The 15544-nt window shown below is 35.0% G+C and overlaps 1 protein-coding gene across 1 annotated transcript; it reads left to right on the plus strand.

Annotated features, from left to right (window-relative positions):
- Positions 1-899: 899 nt before the first annotated feature.
- Positions 900-6971, plus strand: LOC130621648 (lysosomal membrane ascorbate-dependent ferrireductase CYB561A3-like). Its single transcript, XM_057436975.1, has 5 exons — positions 900-1077; positions 4452-4754; positions 4851-5053; positions 5894-6048; positions 6285-6971. The coding sequence occupies exons 2-5, from the start codon at positions 4487-4489 to the stop codon at positions 6430-6432; spliced, it is 774 nt and encodes a 257-aa protein (XP_057292958.1). The 5' UTR covers positions 900-1077; positions 4452-4486; the 3' UTR covers positions 6433-6971.
- Positions 6972-15544: the final 8573 nt, after the last annotated feature.

Genomic DNA, 15544 nt, shown 5'->3' on the forward strand with positions numbered 1-15544 from the left:
TCCAGTATAAAGGTAGAGTGACAGACAAATTTGAGAGTGCGTTGAAACGTTTAGAGGTTCCGTGCAAATTTGTAGCAACCATCAAGAAGACAAAATCGTGTTTACCTTCCTTGAAACAACCCGTGGAAAAAGTTCTGAAAAGCAATATAGTATATCAAATTTCGTGTTCACGATGCGCATCGTGCTGTGTCGGCCAGACGAGCCGACATCTACTATTCCGCTTCAAAGAGCATAAGCGTGCGGGAACGCCCGTAGTGAGTCACTTTCGTGAGTGTGGTGGTTGTGAAGTAACAATGGATGACGTCAAAATAATTGGTTGTTTAAATAAGTCTGTGCATAATCTAATGACCTTAGAAGCGTTGTTAATTGAGACTTTTAGGCCGAATCGGAACACAAAGGACGAGTATAGAAGCTGTCCACTAAGAATAAAAATTTAATAGGATTCTTTTCGTGCCCCTTTCGGGAGTTCTTACTTTTTAACTTTTTACGATTTCTTAATTTTTTACAGATTCTTTTTGTGTGGTTATGACACGTTTTTTGTGTGGGATGTTTGTGATGTAGTGATAGTTTTTTTTACAACGGTTTTAACTGTTTATATCTTGTTTTTAGAGCTGGTGATAAAAATTTAATTTTCGAAATATATTGTCTACAAAATAAATACATTATTGGCCCGTGTTAAAACGAAATACGTTTTTAAATTTGCAACAAGGACTTAGCCGAAAAATTAGGTACGTAAAATTAAGTAAGTGAGGGATACCCTTCATTAAAAAATGCGTGGTATATAGTTTTTCAAAAAAAGGTGCAACAATTTCCAATTTTTTGTAATCCAGCGCTACTTAGAGGATGTTCGGCCCGAAAGGGCCCAAGGATGGAGCTCAATGAGTTGGTATATTGCACGGAAATTTCATGAAATAAATTTTTCTTTTGTTTTCCTTAAAGCACCTGCGCATGTGTCTTCCACTAAAAGAGACCTATTGTGTTTTCCAGCTACCGTCTTCCATGGAAAAGAAAGGGACAAAGGCGAAAGAGACGAATTGACATTCATTGTGAAAACGATAAAGCTAGTTTTTACATTAGGTATATATAACTTTAGCATGTTATTTCTGCTATACAGACAGGTAAAGATAGGTCTTCTGCGCAGGCTGGGGTTTGGGTGGTAACCTCCTAAACGTAGCAACTACTACATAGCTAGCGAAGCAACTGCCTGGACCGAAGTCAACCAATACACGATCTGCAATGTTTATGTTTTGACCAGAATTTTCACTATGTAACTGTGTACTTTCCGCGTGACGTATAAGTTGTTTTGATTTCATTTTGAGAACAATGGACAGGAACTAGAATTTAACTTTAACTATATTCTTCTTAAATTTCCCTAATTTTGAGCGAATATTTCTTTTTTGGATGATTTCTTTGATTATTGTGGCCTGTTATTTATATTTTCTGCCTACAGAAATGCTTGTGCATGTGCAAAAAACCCGCAAACTTTTTAAATTTTGTAAACATTGGCAAGTCATCTATATGTGGAAAAATCTAAAAAAATCGACAGGCAATAAAATACAGTCTTTTCACTGATATATGTTCTAAATCTAAACTACATTCAAGGTCAAAAAATTGGAATGAGCTTGTCCACGGCTTATTGCCTGCATTCTTTTGCGTGTGGATTTGCACGTGAGGTCTGAGGGACATTATAAAACACACCTCAGATAGAAACTAGTCTATGCTTAAACTTGTGTCTCAACAAGTATTAAGGCTGTTCTTGTAAAATTTAAATATTAAACTTGTATATAGCTAGCATATTACTATCCTTAAAGTGATTTAAGCAAAAAGCTCTGTCGCCAACATGGCATAACTTTATGGTTTGGACTGTACATCATTCCTCAAAACAATTAAAAAAACTGAGTTAACAGCGAGAGTATTAGCGCAGGGTCAAGTAAAAACAAATCGGCTGAAACATCCTAGTCACATGATTTATGTCTCAATTGGTAAAGCTGGTTAAAGAAGATCTGTCAAGTAGAGCACACATTCTCTACCCTGTGCAGTTTCATAATAATATAGGTTTGTTTTTTATTCTGTAAATTTTGTGAAAAGTTTTGGTACCAGTGAAAATGGAAATATGGCAGACTTATACATGGCATAGCTATGCATTGTTTTTAGTGAACATAGAAGTTTGCATTAAAATTAGAATCTCATAAATTTAAACGTACACATATGATTAGTATAGGCTAGCTAGACAATTTGTGGCATGATATGTTTTAATTTTACATCCAGAACAATAAACATTTCCATAACTTAAGTTTTTTTTCCTGACAATTTTTTTTGCGTGAGATTTCACACTGTCTATATTTTAAGAAAATGTTTGAAATGGACCCCTTATTCACGAAACATCATTTTTGTAGAGCTATGTCTCATAAAATCAGTTTCCCCATATTTTAAGTAAATAGAATGATGCTAAGGTGTACTTGCGTTCTAGTTCTCAGATGTCTGCTCGGCATGTGCAAGAAAAGAAAGAAAAACAGACCCGGTTTTTAGTTTTCATTAAATGAAAACAAGAAAAAAGTCAGGTTTCGTGTCAATTTCGAACTTGGTTTGAACATAAAATTTTGTTAAAAAAACTATGGTGTTTTGGCATCAGAGATGCTGCCTTTGACTGGTTCGAGTCCTACTTAACGGACCGAATGCAGCTGACTCTTGTAAACGACACAGGATCAGATCTGCTTCATGAAGACGCTTTTGGGGTGCCGCAGGGATCTGTGTTGGGGCCCCTGCTCTTTCTTTTGTATATTGATGACTTAAAATCTGTCATCAATTCAAACTACCACCATCTATATGCGGATGATACAATAATTATTTCGTCTCATAAAAACTTGGATACCCTTGTCTCCCAGGTCGAGTTAGAACTTTCGCAAGTCGACCTCTGGCTGATTAATAACAAAATGACTATTAATACGGACAAAACTGAAACAATCTTTTTCGGCAACCACAGCCAGTTAAAAAAAGTTGAGAACAAAACTATCAACTATATGGGTATTCCTTTGAAGAGGAGCGAAAAAGTTAAATATCTTGGGGTAACATTTGATCAAAAAATGCAATGGGAAAAGCACATTAATGACATAAATAGAAAAATACTAATTAAATATTCTAAAATTAGAACCATTGCATCCTGTTTAACACCTCACACAAAAAACCTTTTAATTAATGCACTTGTCATGCCATATTTCAACTACTGCTCCTCGGCATGGGCTTGTGCCACCCAAGGTAGATTGGGAAAACTAGAAAAACGATTAAAATGTGTCCGTACCTTTCTTGGGAAAGAGAGGGAATATTCAATGAATAATTTACTCATCAAAAATGATGCCATATTAGTTTTCAAAGCCATGAATCACATTGCTCCTGATTACATGCGCTCAAAATTCCTATTGACAAAAAACTGTCATAATCATCAAACAAGAGGAGCTTCAAAAAAACAGGTTCACACTTCCCTTGGTCAACACGGAATTTGGCAAAAAAGCCTTCCCATTTAGAGCTGCAAAAGTGTGGAATAATCTTCCAGACCAAGTGACCTGTGATGGAAGTCTGCTTTCGTTTAAGACTTCCATCTCTAATGTATTTGGCAAATTCTAATGGAGATCACTTTTTAACTTTTTGTTTTTGTATTCTTTTTCTTTTCAATTTTCACAGATTATAAATGTTACTATGTTTGATTGAGCTGAGGCAGTCTAAGGTTTATCATTTTTTGTTTCTTTTTTGTTCTAGTGGCCCCCAGTGGAAACAATCCACTAACTATAGGTTTTTGTGATTTTCTGGGCTAGCCACTTTAAATATTTATTATTATTATTATTATTATTATTATTATTAACTAAATAATCGAAAATGGTACGGAAAGCCATATTTTAGTCGATTACTGGCAATAATATATAAACCTGCTAACATTCCGACTTCCAACTCTCCAACTTCCTTTTTAAAAAATTAAACCTTTACAAATTCAATAAATGGTAAAATACAAGCTTTATTTGAATACCATTATGAATCTGTTCCAATCCGAATAATTTAAAAAAAATGAAGAATATGCAAGGAATTTTGTAAAAATGTCGGGAATTATCAGGAATAAAGAGTTACTTAGTGAAATTTAGGCAGGAAGAAAATTTGTTGGATAGTAAATTTATCAGGATTAAATTTGACAAATGAAAAAAAATATTTAATCTGGAAAAGAGAAAAAATAAAAAACTTTCACAGGAAATTAATTAATTTAACAGGAAGTGTTTTTAAAAAAAATCCAATATTTTGGCTTAAAAATCCACTCCTTTAGCAGGTTTTGAATTTCTAACTCGTTTTTAAATAACAAAACAGGAGGATGACTACAATCAGTATAAAAATGTGGAAACCATTCACAAAATTAAGAAGATTTTATTGCATTATAATGTGATGTGTATATTTGACCATTCACATTTTAGAGAATATATGTTAAAGTATAACATTTGTCAATATAATGGAAGTTTGTGAAACTCAAGTTGACAACCAGGACACTACACCTGCCCCCATGAAGGAAGACAACATTGATGATAACTCAGAAGGGAAAACAACATTTTATGTTCTGGTGATCATCTTAGAATTTCTTGGTTTGTTGTGTATGGTTTTAGTACTGGTTTGGACAGTAAAATATTTAGGCGGTTTGGAGTGGGACACAACAAGCACACATTTGTTCAACTATCACCCTTTATTTATGGTGCTTGGACTGGTGGTAATGTTTGGAAATTGTAAGTATGCACAGTTGCATTAAGGATATATATATATATAATATCGCTTTAGGATGATTTGTTATTTTATTTATTTTTTAAACCATGTTTCTCTAGCTGCTGTTATATACCGTGTTTTACGCTTCACCAATAAATTCACTGTTAAAATAATCCATGGTGTGCTTCATGTAGCTGCATTCATTTTTTCTGTCTTGGGGTTGTATGCTGTGTTTACTTTCCATAACAATTCCAATATACCTAACATGTACAGTTTACATAGCTGGTTTGGTATTGGAACTGTTGTTCTTTTTTCTTGCCAGGTATTTCTTTTGTGTTGTTTGTATCTATTGTTTTTAAGTTTTATAATATGGCTTTGTTTTAATAAACTATTCATTAGTTAATGTGTGAGAAAATCTTAGGGAATCGCTGTCATCTTTTGTTTACAAATTAAAATTACTCCATCTTACACATTTCAAACATATCTATGTAGTGCATCTTCAGCACAAAGTAGCGATTTGGTTAAAATATGGATATTAAGTAAGAGATTAGATGGAGGAATTGGCGTCGAAACGCCAGATACGCCACCAGTAAGTGTGTGACACCAGTATGAGTGCTAAAGTGGAAGTAACCATGTCAAACATAGGGATGGAGTGCTTTAGCACAAGTATATACAGTATGTGACAAATCCAGTCAAGCGGTCACACCAATACAGATTTTGGGTGTAATATATTTTTTACAAAAAATAACTTTTTCGCAACTTTAGTTAACATAAAAAAACACGTGTTATGGCCTGTTGTTCCCCCATCATAGCAAAAACATTAATTGTGACATAAAGACGGGTGTTTAGTAAAGGTGAACCATTTTTTACATACATAGATTGGTTTAATACATGCGCGTGATCACAAAGTCGGCAAAAATATATATCGCATTTTTCATCTTTTGCGCAAAGATTTCGGTCTTGGTTAGCACAACATCAGCCGGTATGACACACAATAATATAGAGAAGAGTCTTTTTGTTGACCCGCGGAAAAATTCACTGGATTTCGCTTGTCACAACAAAGTAGATAAAAAAATATCGCAAAGATTCTACTTTAAAAAATATTCCAACTAGTATGTTGTTCAGAGGTCAGTGTCTAAAATCTTTATTTTATGATTTTCAGCTTGTAGTTGGTTGTCTTGGTTTCTTGTATCCGAAATTTAATGACGAAAACAGACGGTTGTACCTGAAGATACATGTTTATTTTGGTGGGATTATCTTAGTGCTAGCAGTTGTGTCTTGCATATCAGGAATTACCGAAAAAATGCTGTTTATGAAGTAAGTATATCTTTTTTTTCTTTTTTCAATTTTCTGCTGTTGCTATTGCCAACAATTATTACGTATTAAAATGCAAGATATCCAACAGTCTGCAAAAATCTGTGGTAGTGTTTTTTTAATGAACTTTTTTGAAGAAAATTTGGCTTCCTGATTTTTTTTTTTTTTTTTTTTTTAATAAAGTTATTTTTTTAAATAAAAAGATGGAACTGGTAACTATCGCGATTATTGTTCTTTAGAAAAGTATTCAACTACAGTGATTTTCCAGCTGCTGCTAACGTGGGAAACGCCCTTGGTGTGTGTATTGGTTTGTTTGCTATGCTGGTAGCCTACATCCTCTACAATCCGTCTTACAAAAGAGTTGAAAAATATCAACACTTAAATTAAGAATATTGTAACGAGTAATCAAGAAATATTTGCGTAACTCTATTCAGGCTTAGAGCGGGGGCCCAAACAGCCTCTCCCCTTACCTTCTTTCGTCTTACCCATTTTTGTAATAACTTCTAAAACATGTTCTTTTAAGGGTTGAAATTTCATTTCTTGAAGGTTGGTGTGAAGTAAATATGGTTTCTTACTTTGGAGTAGACACAGCTATTTTTTTGAGCTCAAAGAAACGGGGTTAGTTAATTCTGCTAATGTGATTTACGGGTATATGCTTATTGGGTTGTTTTTTGTTTTGGTGTTATTTGCTTGTATTTGGCTAAAAGGGATTCACACTCAAGAATATTTGTTGCGAAGAGGTAACGGATTAACACATTATCTGTTTGAATGTGTTTTTAAAGAAGAAATGACTATAATGTTTTCTTATGCCACACCTTTAAATAATTTTTATTTTTTTTGTAGATTGTTATGTTTTGTTTCTTTTATATATTTATTATATTTTTTTTTTCAAACGTATTACGTCTAATAAAATTTGCAAGCGGCAATTCTTGTTTTGTTTGTGTAAATTTTTATTAAGAACAGACTTTATACGGATTCTTTATTTTAGGATTAATTTGAACAAAAAAAACTGTTTATTGAAATATCGCCTATAATAATGTAAAAAATGTTTCGTGTCTCATTTGTTTGCCGATAAATTAGCTATTTGTTGACATTAAAGTACACTAGTTTGACGTGAGTAACATTACCATTGGCGAAGTGATTGCATTGCGCATTCAAGTTTACACAAAGCTAGATAACTTGAAAACGGGTGAAAATAACTGATGTCATCTTCCACCTGGATAACAAGGGATCACCTGGAACCAGAATTAGGCATATTTCCAAAAGCTGCATCAACCCACCTACCTGTTTCGAGACTGACGTTAAACTCCGAATCTCTTCAACCGTTCGTCAAAAGCACTTGATCATATACATTCTCTAGATCAGTGTTTTATTTTTTTGTGTAGCGGCGGGTCGTTGGTGACGTCATCAAAAATCAAATGGCTGATTTTTTCCATTGTTCTACCCAAGTGGCTTTTTCCATAGGTTTATTGACTAATAAAAATACAAATAAGGAAGCAAAAAAAAGAACTACCCATAAAAATAAGACGCTCAAATCCCATGCTAAAATGGACAGTTTATTTGATGTTTTGCAATCACAACATGTGCCGAAGACAGGAAAACAGTAGGTCATTAACCGAGGGAAATTTCGCGTCCTGTCAATTCTGTTTTGGATAACATAAAATATAGTTTGTGGCATTAACACAATTCTGTACAGGTTGACCCAAGAACCTTCGAATACGCAAGATTCAACTTTTACTATGGTACCCTCATGAACGCCTAAATACGAAACTTGTAGACGAAGAGGAAACTATAATCAGCTATTCAGAAGAGAGTAAAAGTAAGGTTAACATTCAAAACTTGGCTGCGTGTATGTACGGCTTGAACATCCGAGAAGTTATAGGATTCTAGATCTGCGCTACGTCAGTGACAAAAAATTTTGCGAAACGGAAGATTTTTATGCACTTTTTAAAGCTACACAAACTCCGCAGACGGCAACATCTGCATATGCGTAGGCACGCAAAACAGTGTTTAGAACGCGCTAGTCTCATTTTTTAACATGCAATAGTTACGGAATAATCCACGTAATGTGCCACGAAGTGCCGAAGCGAATCTTTTTCCCTACACCGTAGGCAGCATCATTAACCGCGGGCAGTATCATTTTATCTGTTGGCAGTATCCAGGGTAAATAGCCGAAAAAATCAAATAAAGATGGCGGTAAAGCAATGAAGAGCGGTGTTTACATTTTTACTTTACTTTGATAAACGTCTTTTTTTCTTCACTGTGGAATATAAGTATTGTATTGCTTACATAAACTACCTAAAAGAAAATGTGTTCAACGGAGTAAGGAAGACACACTCTGTTCTGCTTGTTCTCTGCTTGTTCTCTGCTTGTTCTCTGCTTGTTCTCTGCTTGTGTTGTTCATTTGTACTTATAAATCTCTACATTGTTTAAGATTTATAAATGTGGAGAACACAGATAAACTGAAAGCCACAGTAGCAGATATTCTTCCATTCGATGTAAATGAAGTAAAGATTGTTAGTGTGAAAGGATCTGTGAAAAATTTGAGGAGAGTTGCTCCGAAATATCCTGGCGAAAAAGTTTGTATAGGAAATATGCATATTAAAGATGTCATCACAACACGCAATACCAAGGAACTATGAACAGTAAGGTAAAAACGAAATATAATCCAAGTCAAAGATTTAAAAACACCGATTGTCTATTCAGTTTGGTATTGGAATACAAAAACCCAATGATAGTAATTGTTTATTGGAAATAGAATGGACTCACAACCATCTAATTAATTCTTTACAGTCTCATGTATCTTCTTTTGTTTTTTTTAAAGAAATTTTGTTTCCAAATTCCTTCTGGCAAATGTCACAAATATGTTCCACAATTCTTTCTTGTGATAAGTATATCCATTTTGCCATACGAAGGACCTCTCACATTTTCATCAATTTGACCACAGTCCTTCTCTTCTCGCATCCTCTGTCCTTTATTGTTCCATTTCTACAAAGAAATTTCTTTTGCGAAATTCTGTATTTTTTTAACAGACAAAGCTAGACAGTATGAAACCAGACACTAAATCAAAATCAGACAAATTCGAACGCACTGAAGTGGTCTCAATTGCTTATATCGATTCAAACATGAAAAATAGAAATGAAATAACGTATGTAACCTTCCCAACCTCGTCCCCGAACCTCTTCCCTTTACCTTTCTCGTAGCATTGTCAAGTGCCTTCCATCTTCCAGATCCGATTTTTCTCATTTTCGCAAGTTCAGGTGGTGCATCATTCGCAATGGTTGCTTCATGCATCAATATAAGTCTGTTAACAAAAAAAAAAAAAAAAAAAAGTTGATAAATAGGGATGCGTGTAAGACTGAAGGAAAATGTACCTACCACTGTTTCACGATAGAACAAATAAAATCCGTTTATCTTGCTATTTTTCGCTTTTTCGCTGTCAGCTGTCAGCTGCTAAAACAAAAGTTTAAAAGATATATTTTCTTCATTGAAAACAAATCAGTGAATCAATAATTTTTATGATCGCACAAAGAATTAAATCAAGTAGCTACACGAAAAAAATATCAATGTTTCCACTCACCAACACTGAAATCAACATTTTTTTCAGACATGATGCTAAATAATGTAAAAATTAAAAAAATTTTGGTCACAAAAAAATTATAGTGCAAGTATTACGCAAGTTAGAAACAACTTACCTGCTACTTTTACTGCGTACTTGATAGCTTTTCCACAGTCTATTCTGTATTGTTCCTTTATTTAGTCAAGTTTAAAGTTTCCACGTGCATTTGCGGCACAAACATCCTAGCGCGTCAAAAGAATGGGTTCCCGATGAAAAATAAAAAAATCCATGGATACTGCCAACGGGTAAAATAATACTGCCTACAGTGCAGGGAAAAAAATTCCCGCGCTATATAGAAAACGCTGACGTTAGCAACAATCTGCGCAGCTTAAGAGTTTGGATTTAACTAAATAACCTAAGATCCCAAATCCGTTGTTGTTAGTGAACATTGTATATATTGAAAAGTTCAAATTGCATAAATCTAATATAGAAATAGCCGAGATCATTATTTGTGGCGACGAACTTTAAACTTTAAGCTCATCTGCCAACATTTTTGTCTTGTGACGAATAACATGCGCCAGCCATTATTCACCATTCTTTAGCATACTACACTTATTTTTATCAACAAATGATTTTTACACTTTGCTTTAAACAAAGTTTAGCTACTTCTCTGACAAAGTATATTTAGGACTTAAAACAACACAAACAATTTGCATGGAAATTGCTTTTTATTTCATCAAGCAAATTGTTAAATTTTGACCATTTATTACCCCATGCAAAATTTTTAGCAGTTGTTTAAAATTTTTGGGGCAAATGTTTAACTTTTATGGTTTCATGGTGAGCGTAGTGGTAAGATCGATCTTGTATACGTCTTCGCCTTCCTCCTTAGCCAACCAATCACTAAACTTTTTTAATGCGGATTTTCTTCGCGATTTCATTTATACTCAAATCCAATGGTCGTTGAAGATAAAAAGGAGACCAACTGCATATTCGACTCATATTCGATTGCTTTGACAAGAAAATCAAATTCTCACCTTCTACCTGACATTGTTGGGCACATTCCTATAGATATTTCAAGATTCATAAATTTATTTTTTTGGATCGTGACGCCACAGTAGAAGCAAAGGTTAAGTGTGAAAAGTACCGTCTTTCTGCGAGTCCGAAAGGTGGATTGGAAATAAAACCCCCATAACTTATAAAATTCAAGATGACAAAAAAGATATTTGGACAGGTTGAAGAATTAAATCTATCAAAACTACGAAATACCGAAAATTGAAACTTTTAACGTCAATATAGTAGGTTTTGAGGAGTACGAGTCAGATGAAGATACAGACATCGTTTTTTTTGTGACTACGACAAAATAGTTGTTACACATAAGGTGACAGTAACCCTTTTATGGCAGTCACGCAAAATGGTAGCTTAGCTGCGACGGGCGAACCCGTGGACTTTTCCACGGGCAAACGACTAGTTTTCTAAAAATACAGTAAAGACTCGATTAAGCGCCCCCTCAAATAAGCGCTGCCCTCGAATAAGCCCCCCCCCCTAAAATGAAAAATATTTTATAAGCGCCCTCCTCCCCTCAAATAAGCGCCCCCTCTGGACCTAAGACCGGGCGCTTATTCAAATCCCAGTGATTTTGGTATACTAAGTTATGTAGGTAGAGGTGAAAGGAGCTCTAAAGAAATACAATTCTTGTTACAAAATCTCCTGTTTTAAAGAAGGCAAACCCTGTAGCGATGGTCTTGCCATGCTGAAAGAACAGCTAGAATTCATGAATGTGACAGAAAAGAATCCGTTTGTTCCTGACGAGAACGACAAAATGCAAGCGGCTGCATGAGGATGAAGAAGGTGACGAGGATGATTGTGATGTCGATATTTTGTAATTCGTTATTATTGCTTAAAGAATAAAGAATAAAAAACACGTTCAAATTATTTGTCTCGATTAAGCCCCCTTAATCGAGTCTTTACGATATAGGCCTTAATACATAATAAAATAATTTTAACTTAACAATAAAATTGCCGAGTCAGCAGAAATTTCTATTTAAAAATGTATTATAAACAAGAAAAAAATCGGGTTCTACGAGCTCCAACTTTTTACAATCTCGTTATTTTTCACCAGCTTCTGTTTTTAAATGAAACTTGGGTTAACCCTGTTAAAACGGTATGCGGAGTTTTTTTGTCCATTCATACTTTTTAACAATAGCGTTTTTTTAAAAAAACATTCTTTGTTAGCACCCCCTGCTGCATCGAACGCTGTTAAAAGAAAAATATTCCAAATAAAAAGATTTCCGCACACCGTATTATGGCTGCATGATTAACCAAGCATGCCTGAAAATTTTAAAGTACAACGAAAATTCTATCGAAAGTTAAAGCTCGTGCAGTGTAGCATAATGAAGATCGTCTTAAATTTCTACATAATGCGCCATCTTTGTTATTATTAACGTTTTCCTTTAATAATTACGTCATTTCTTTCTGTACAATTTCGCAAGCGCGTAGACTCAAACTATATTCGGCAAAAGTAATTAATTATTCATGAATTTTATTTTAAGGAGGAAATGTTGAGGCTGAATATTTTTGGTGAAAGATAATAGTATTTTAGCCATAAAATTGTAACAAGTGTGTTATATCAGAAAAAAATATGGATATCTAGTCCGAAAATAACCTTTCGTAACAAATTATGTAAAAAACAATTCCCATTTTTAAAAGACAAAAGGTTTTTTAAGTGAAGTAAAAAATTCGGAAAATAAAAAATTCAGATCCAAAAATGTTCGGACACTTTGATATTTTGACCAAAATAAAAACATTTGTCCCAAAATAAAAACGTCCAAAATTTTTGGAGATTAATGTATATAAATGTTTTCCTACTCTAATATTCATATATCGCACGGCTTTTCTGATCGCCGTGCTCCTCCCCAATTTGTAGCAGGTTGAGGTAATACTGCTAAAGGATTTTCTGAGTACTCCTCTGGCAAAGGCACCTCATCGAGCTTTCTGGCTTTTAAAGGCTTCATGTCGATCATCTCTGTTTTGGTAATGTTCAGACTATTTCACCCATATACTATATCCTTGTCAATGACTAGCAGTGGGTACATCTTGTGACTTGAAGAGTCTATTCGAAAAGGATCTTATCCTTTCAACAAATGCTCTACACCCTTACCCTTCAAGAGTTTTGTCACATTCAACTTAAATTTAGACTTGGAAACCCTGTTATATCGCAGAGGACCTACTTATAAATTTCTTTTTATCATCTCACCAACATCTGCAGCATTTGTCCTCAAAGTCTTGTTACCTTATACCTAAAAGCAACATCGACAACTGTACATACATGTAGGTGTCGCCATAGGCTTCGTTATGTGGCATGTGCTAACTGATGCATGTGTATAATCAGTCCTTTCTGGTCCACGCATACGTCGAAGTCATAGTAGTTGATGACATAACCAACTTCTTACCGTGACCTCTTACTGTCCGCAGCAAGAAGTTTGTTAGCTTTTTCGCCTGCCATAGTTAGAGAGCTGTGGAATGTGATTAATTGTATCTATGCTATGCTCTCGCGAGTTCATCTACATCTTTACCTGGTTGTATATGCTTTTCCTTTACTTCTAAAAACCAATCGAGCCTTGCTTGTCTATCCTTTACCCATTGTGTTTAGACAGTCTGTAAATGTTTAATAGCTTTGTCAAGTCTTTTGCATTCTTCTTCTTTATGTCCAGAGTGTCCACTGAACAGGAAATTAGTCCCCGAAAATGCTAGCGCATTGATAAATGTAGAACAGCCTCTTGGCTACTTTATCAAGTGATGAAGCCTAATATTTTCCTTACATGTATTCTATGATAAACACGACATTCGAAACCACAATTCTTCAACAACTCCTGGAACGAACTGAACTTTAATGTTTCATGTTTTTATATAGCATCTAAGGTACTTTGTACAACTGAGTTTCTCATTCCTCCACATTACGATGTTATGTTTTTGCCTGATTGCTAACAGTACGCCTGAGGTGTCCAAAAGCATTTCACATAGAATTGTTGCTTTTGTTTAGCATGCTTGCATATTCGACAATCCCACATTGTTTGTATTAGAATCTTCTCGTATCATACTGGAATATTTCACAACCTCCGCAGCCTTTGCATCTAGATTTTTCGTTTCCATTTGGTACGTTCGCTCGACGATCTGTAGCCATCAAGACATTTGATGCACGTTTTCATCAGTTGTCAATTACCTTTAGATTTAACATTGTTTTGACATGTAGACTTTATGTTGTACATTATCTTTGCGTGTTTCGATTTAACTTTTGTTAGCATGTATGACAGACAAAACGTTCTTCTGCATATTCAAGGCACCTCTTGTAGTCATGGATTTTTTGACAACACATTTTTATTAACCCCCTTGCACTTTCTATCTCCCTCGCTGTCACAATACCTATTGGCATATAGTTTTGTAATCGATGTAACAAATTCAATCTTATCCCCGCTAATTCCTATTTCATCAGGCCTACGCTCGTCTTGTTTTCATCGATCGGAAGTGGCATTTTATCATACTTACTATAGCCACTTGTGTTCTATTCTTGCCTCAACGTCGGTAGCTATACCTTGTAGGAGTCCTGCGGATATGGCATACGAAGCTATTCGTATCCAGATATCGTATTTACTAGTTCATATTCTTAGTATTTATTTTGTTTACTTTTAGCTAGATTTTTATTAATTTATTTTGGTTAGGGCTCTTTGAAGCTAAGATGCAATAATTGGCGACGAAGACAATTATCGAGCCTCGATCACAGCTATTAACCTTGTCAACACGAAACAATCCAGAATCATCGTTGAAAGCTTTCACCGTGTTTGTACAAATATTTGATCTTCGATATGACGCACAATCTCCTGATCCTCCCGCTGTATCGTTCCAAGCTGCCCTGAAAGGTTGAAAGATCACAAATTCAACTGGTGACACACCTGATCCACGTCCCGCTTTTCAGCAATATGACCAAATACGCGAGGAATAGAAGTCTAGACATAGAACGGCAAAATTCGTCGGAATGTTTTCATCAGTTCGATTTCAAGTGAATTGGCGAGTAGAACCACCGTTGGCGAGTAGCATAGAACCGTTCGAGCTACTTGGAAAAACGTGAACCATAAAAAAGTATTACAAACCCATAAACAATCCTACTTAGAAGAATTACCAATTTTGTTACTCAAAACACTCAAGAGAAATTTCCAGCTTTCTGCAATAGGGGAGGCATGGAAGCCAGGCATTGTTATTTTAAATGCAAAGATGCATCATGTACAGCTGAAAGTGTAGTCAAACGTGACCAGATGTGATTAGAATCAGCAATAAAAACATACAAGAAGAGGAACTTTTGAAATCCTGGGACTTTCTCACCTTACGAGTAAAAGGTATGAAACAAGGTATAAAACACGCTTAAAAGAAGGTGCAGAATTCACAAGTGAACAAATTAACTGAGTCACACAAAATTCTTAGAAAAAAACCTAATTCCAGCAACAACACCCTTCACATGCTTTTACTGTCGAAACCAATTTACTACCTCTATAAAGAACGTTGTCCAGTCCAGTCAAAGACACAAAATGCCATAGATGTCATTGAAATAGGATATTCCGAAAAAGTATGCCAAAAAAAAAAGTCTACAAACCAAACTCTTTTTACCCCTGAGGAAGAAAGTGCCAATTCAAACAACATTACCGTCTATCGGGCAAGTAGATCGGAGAAAATGCTAAAACTGAAGTTGCTGTTAAATGCCACAAACAAATGTTCTTTAATGTCGAGCTGGTTGTGCATTATCAAATTGTTACGACTTTGTACACACTGGAGCAAAGGTCATTGGTCTCTGGCACTGTGGAAGCTTCCCGATGGGGATTACTCAGCGAAACGACCCCTTCCAAAGCTGTTCTAAAACCATACGAAAGTAGTCAGTATATGCCACCACCAATG

The sequence above is a fragment of the Hydractinia symbiolongicarpus genome, chromosome 12 (assembly GCF_029227915.1).
Source record: "Hydractinia symbiolongicarpus strain clone_291-10 chromosome 12, HSymV2.1, whole genome shotgun sequence".
NCBI classification, from domain to species: Eukaryota; Metazoa; Cnidaria; class Hydrozoa; order Anthoathecata; family Hydractiniidae; genus Hydractinia; species Hydractinia symbiolongicarpus.

Excerpts from the sequence above, each read along its gene's own strand:
- LOC130621648 (XM_057436975.1), top strand. The coding sequence starts at position 4,487 with ATGGAAGTTTGTGAAACTCAAGTTGACAACCAGGACACTACACCTGCC. Across the intron at positions 4,755-4,850 it reads GGTGGTAATGTTTGGAAATT|CTGCTGTTATATACCGTGTT; the intron begins GTAAGTATGCAC and ends ATGTTTCTCTAG. Across the intron at positions 5,054-5,893 it reads TTGTTCTTTTTTCTTGCCAG|CTTGTAGTTGGTTGTCTTGG; the intron begins GTATTTCTTTTG and ends TATGATTTTCAG.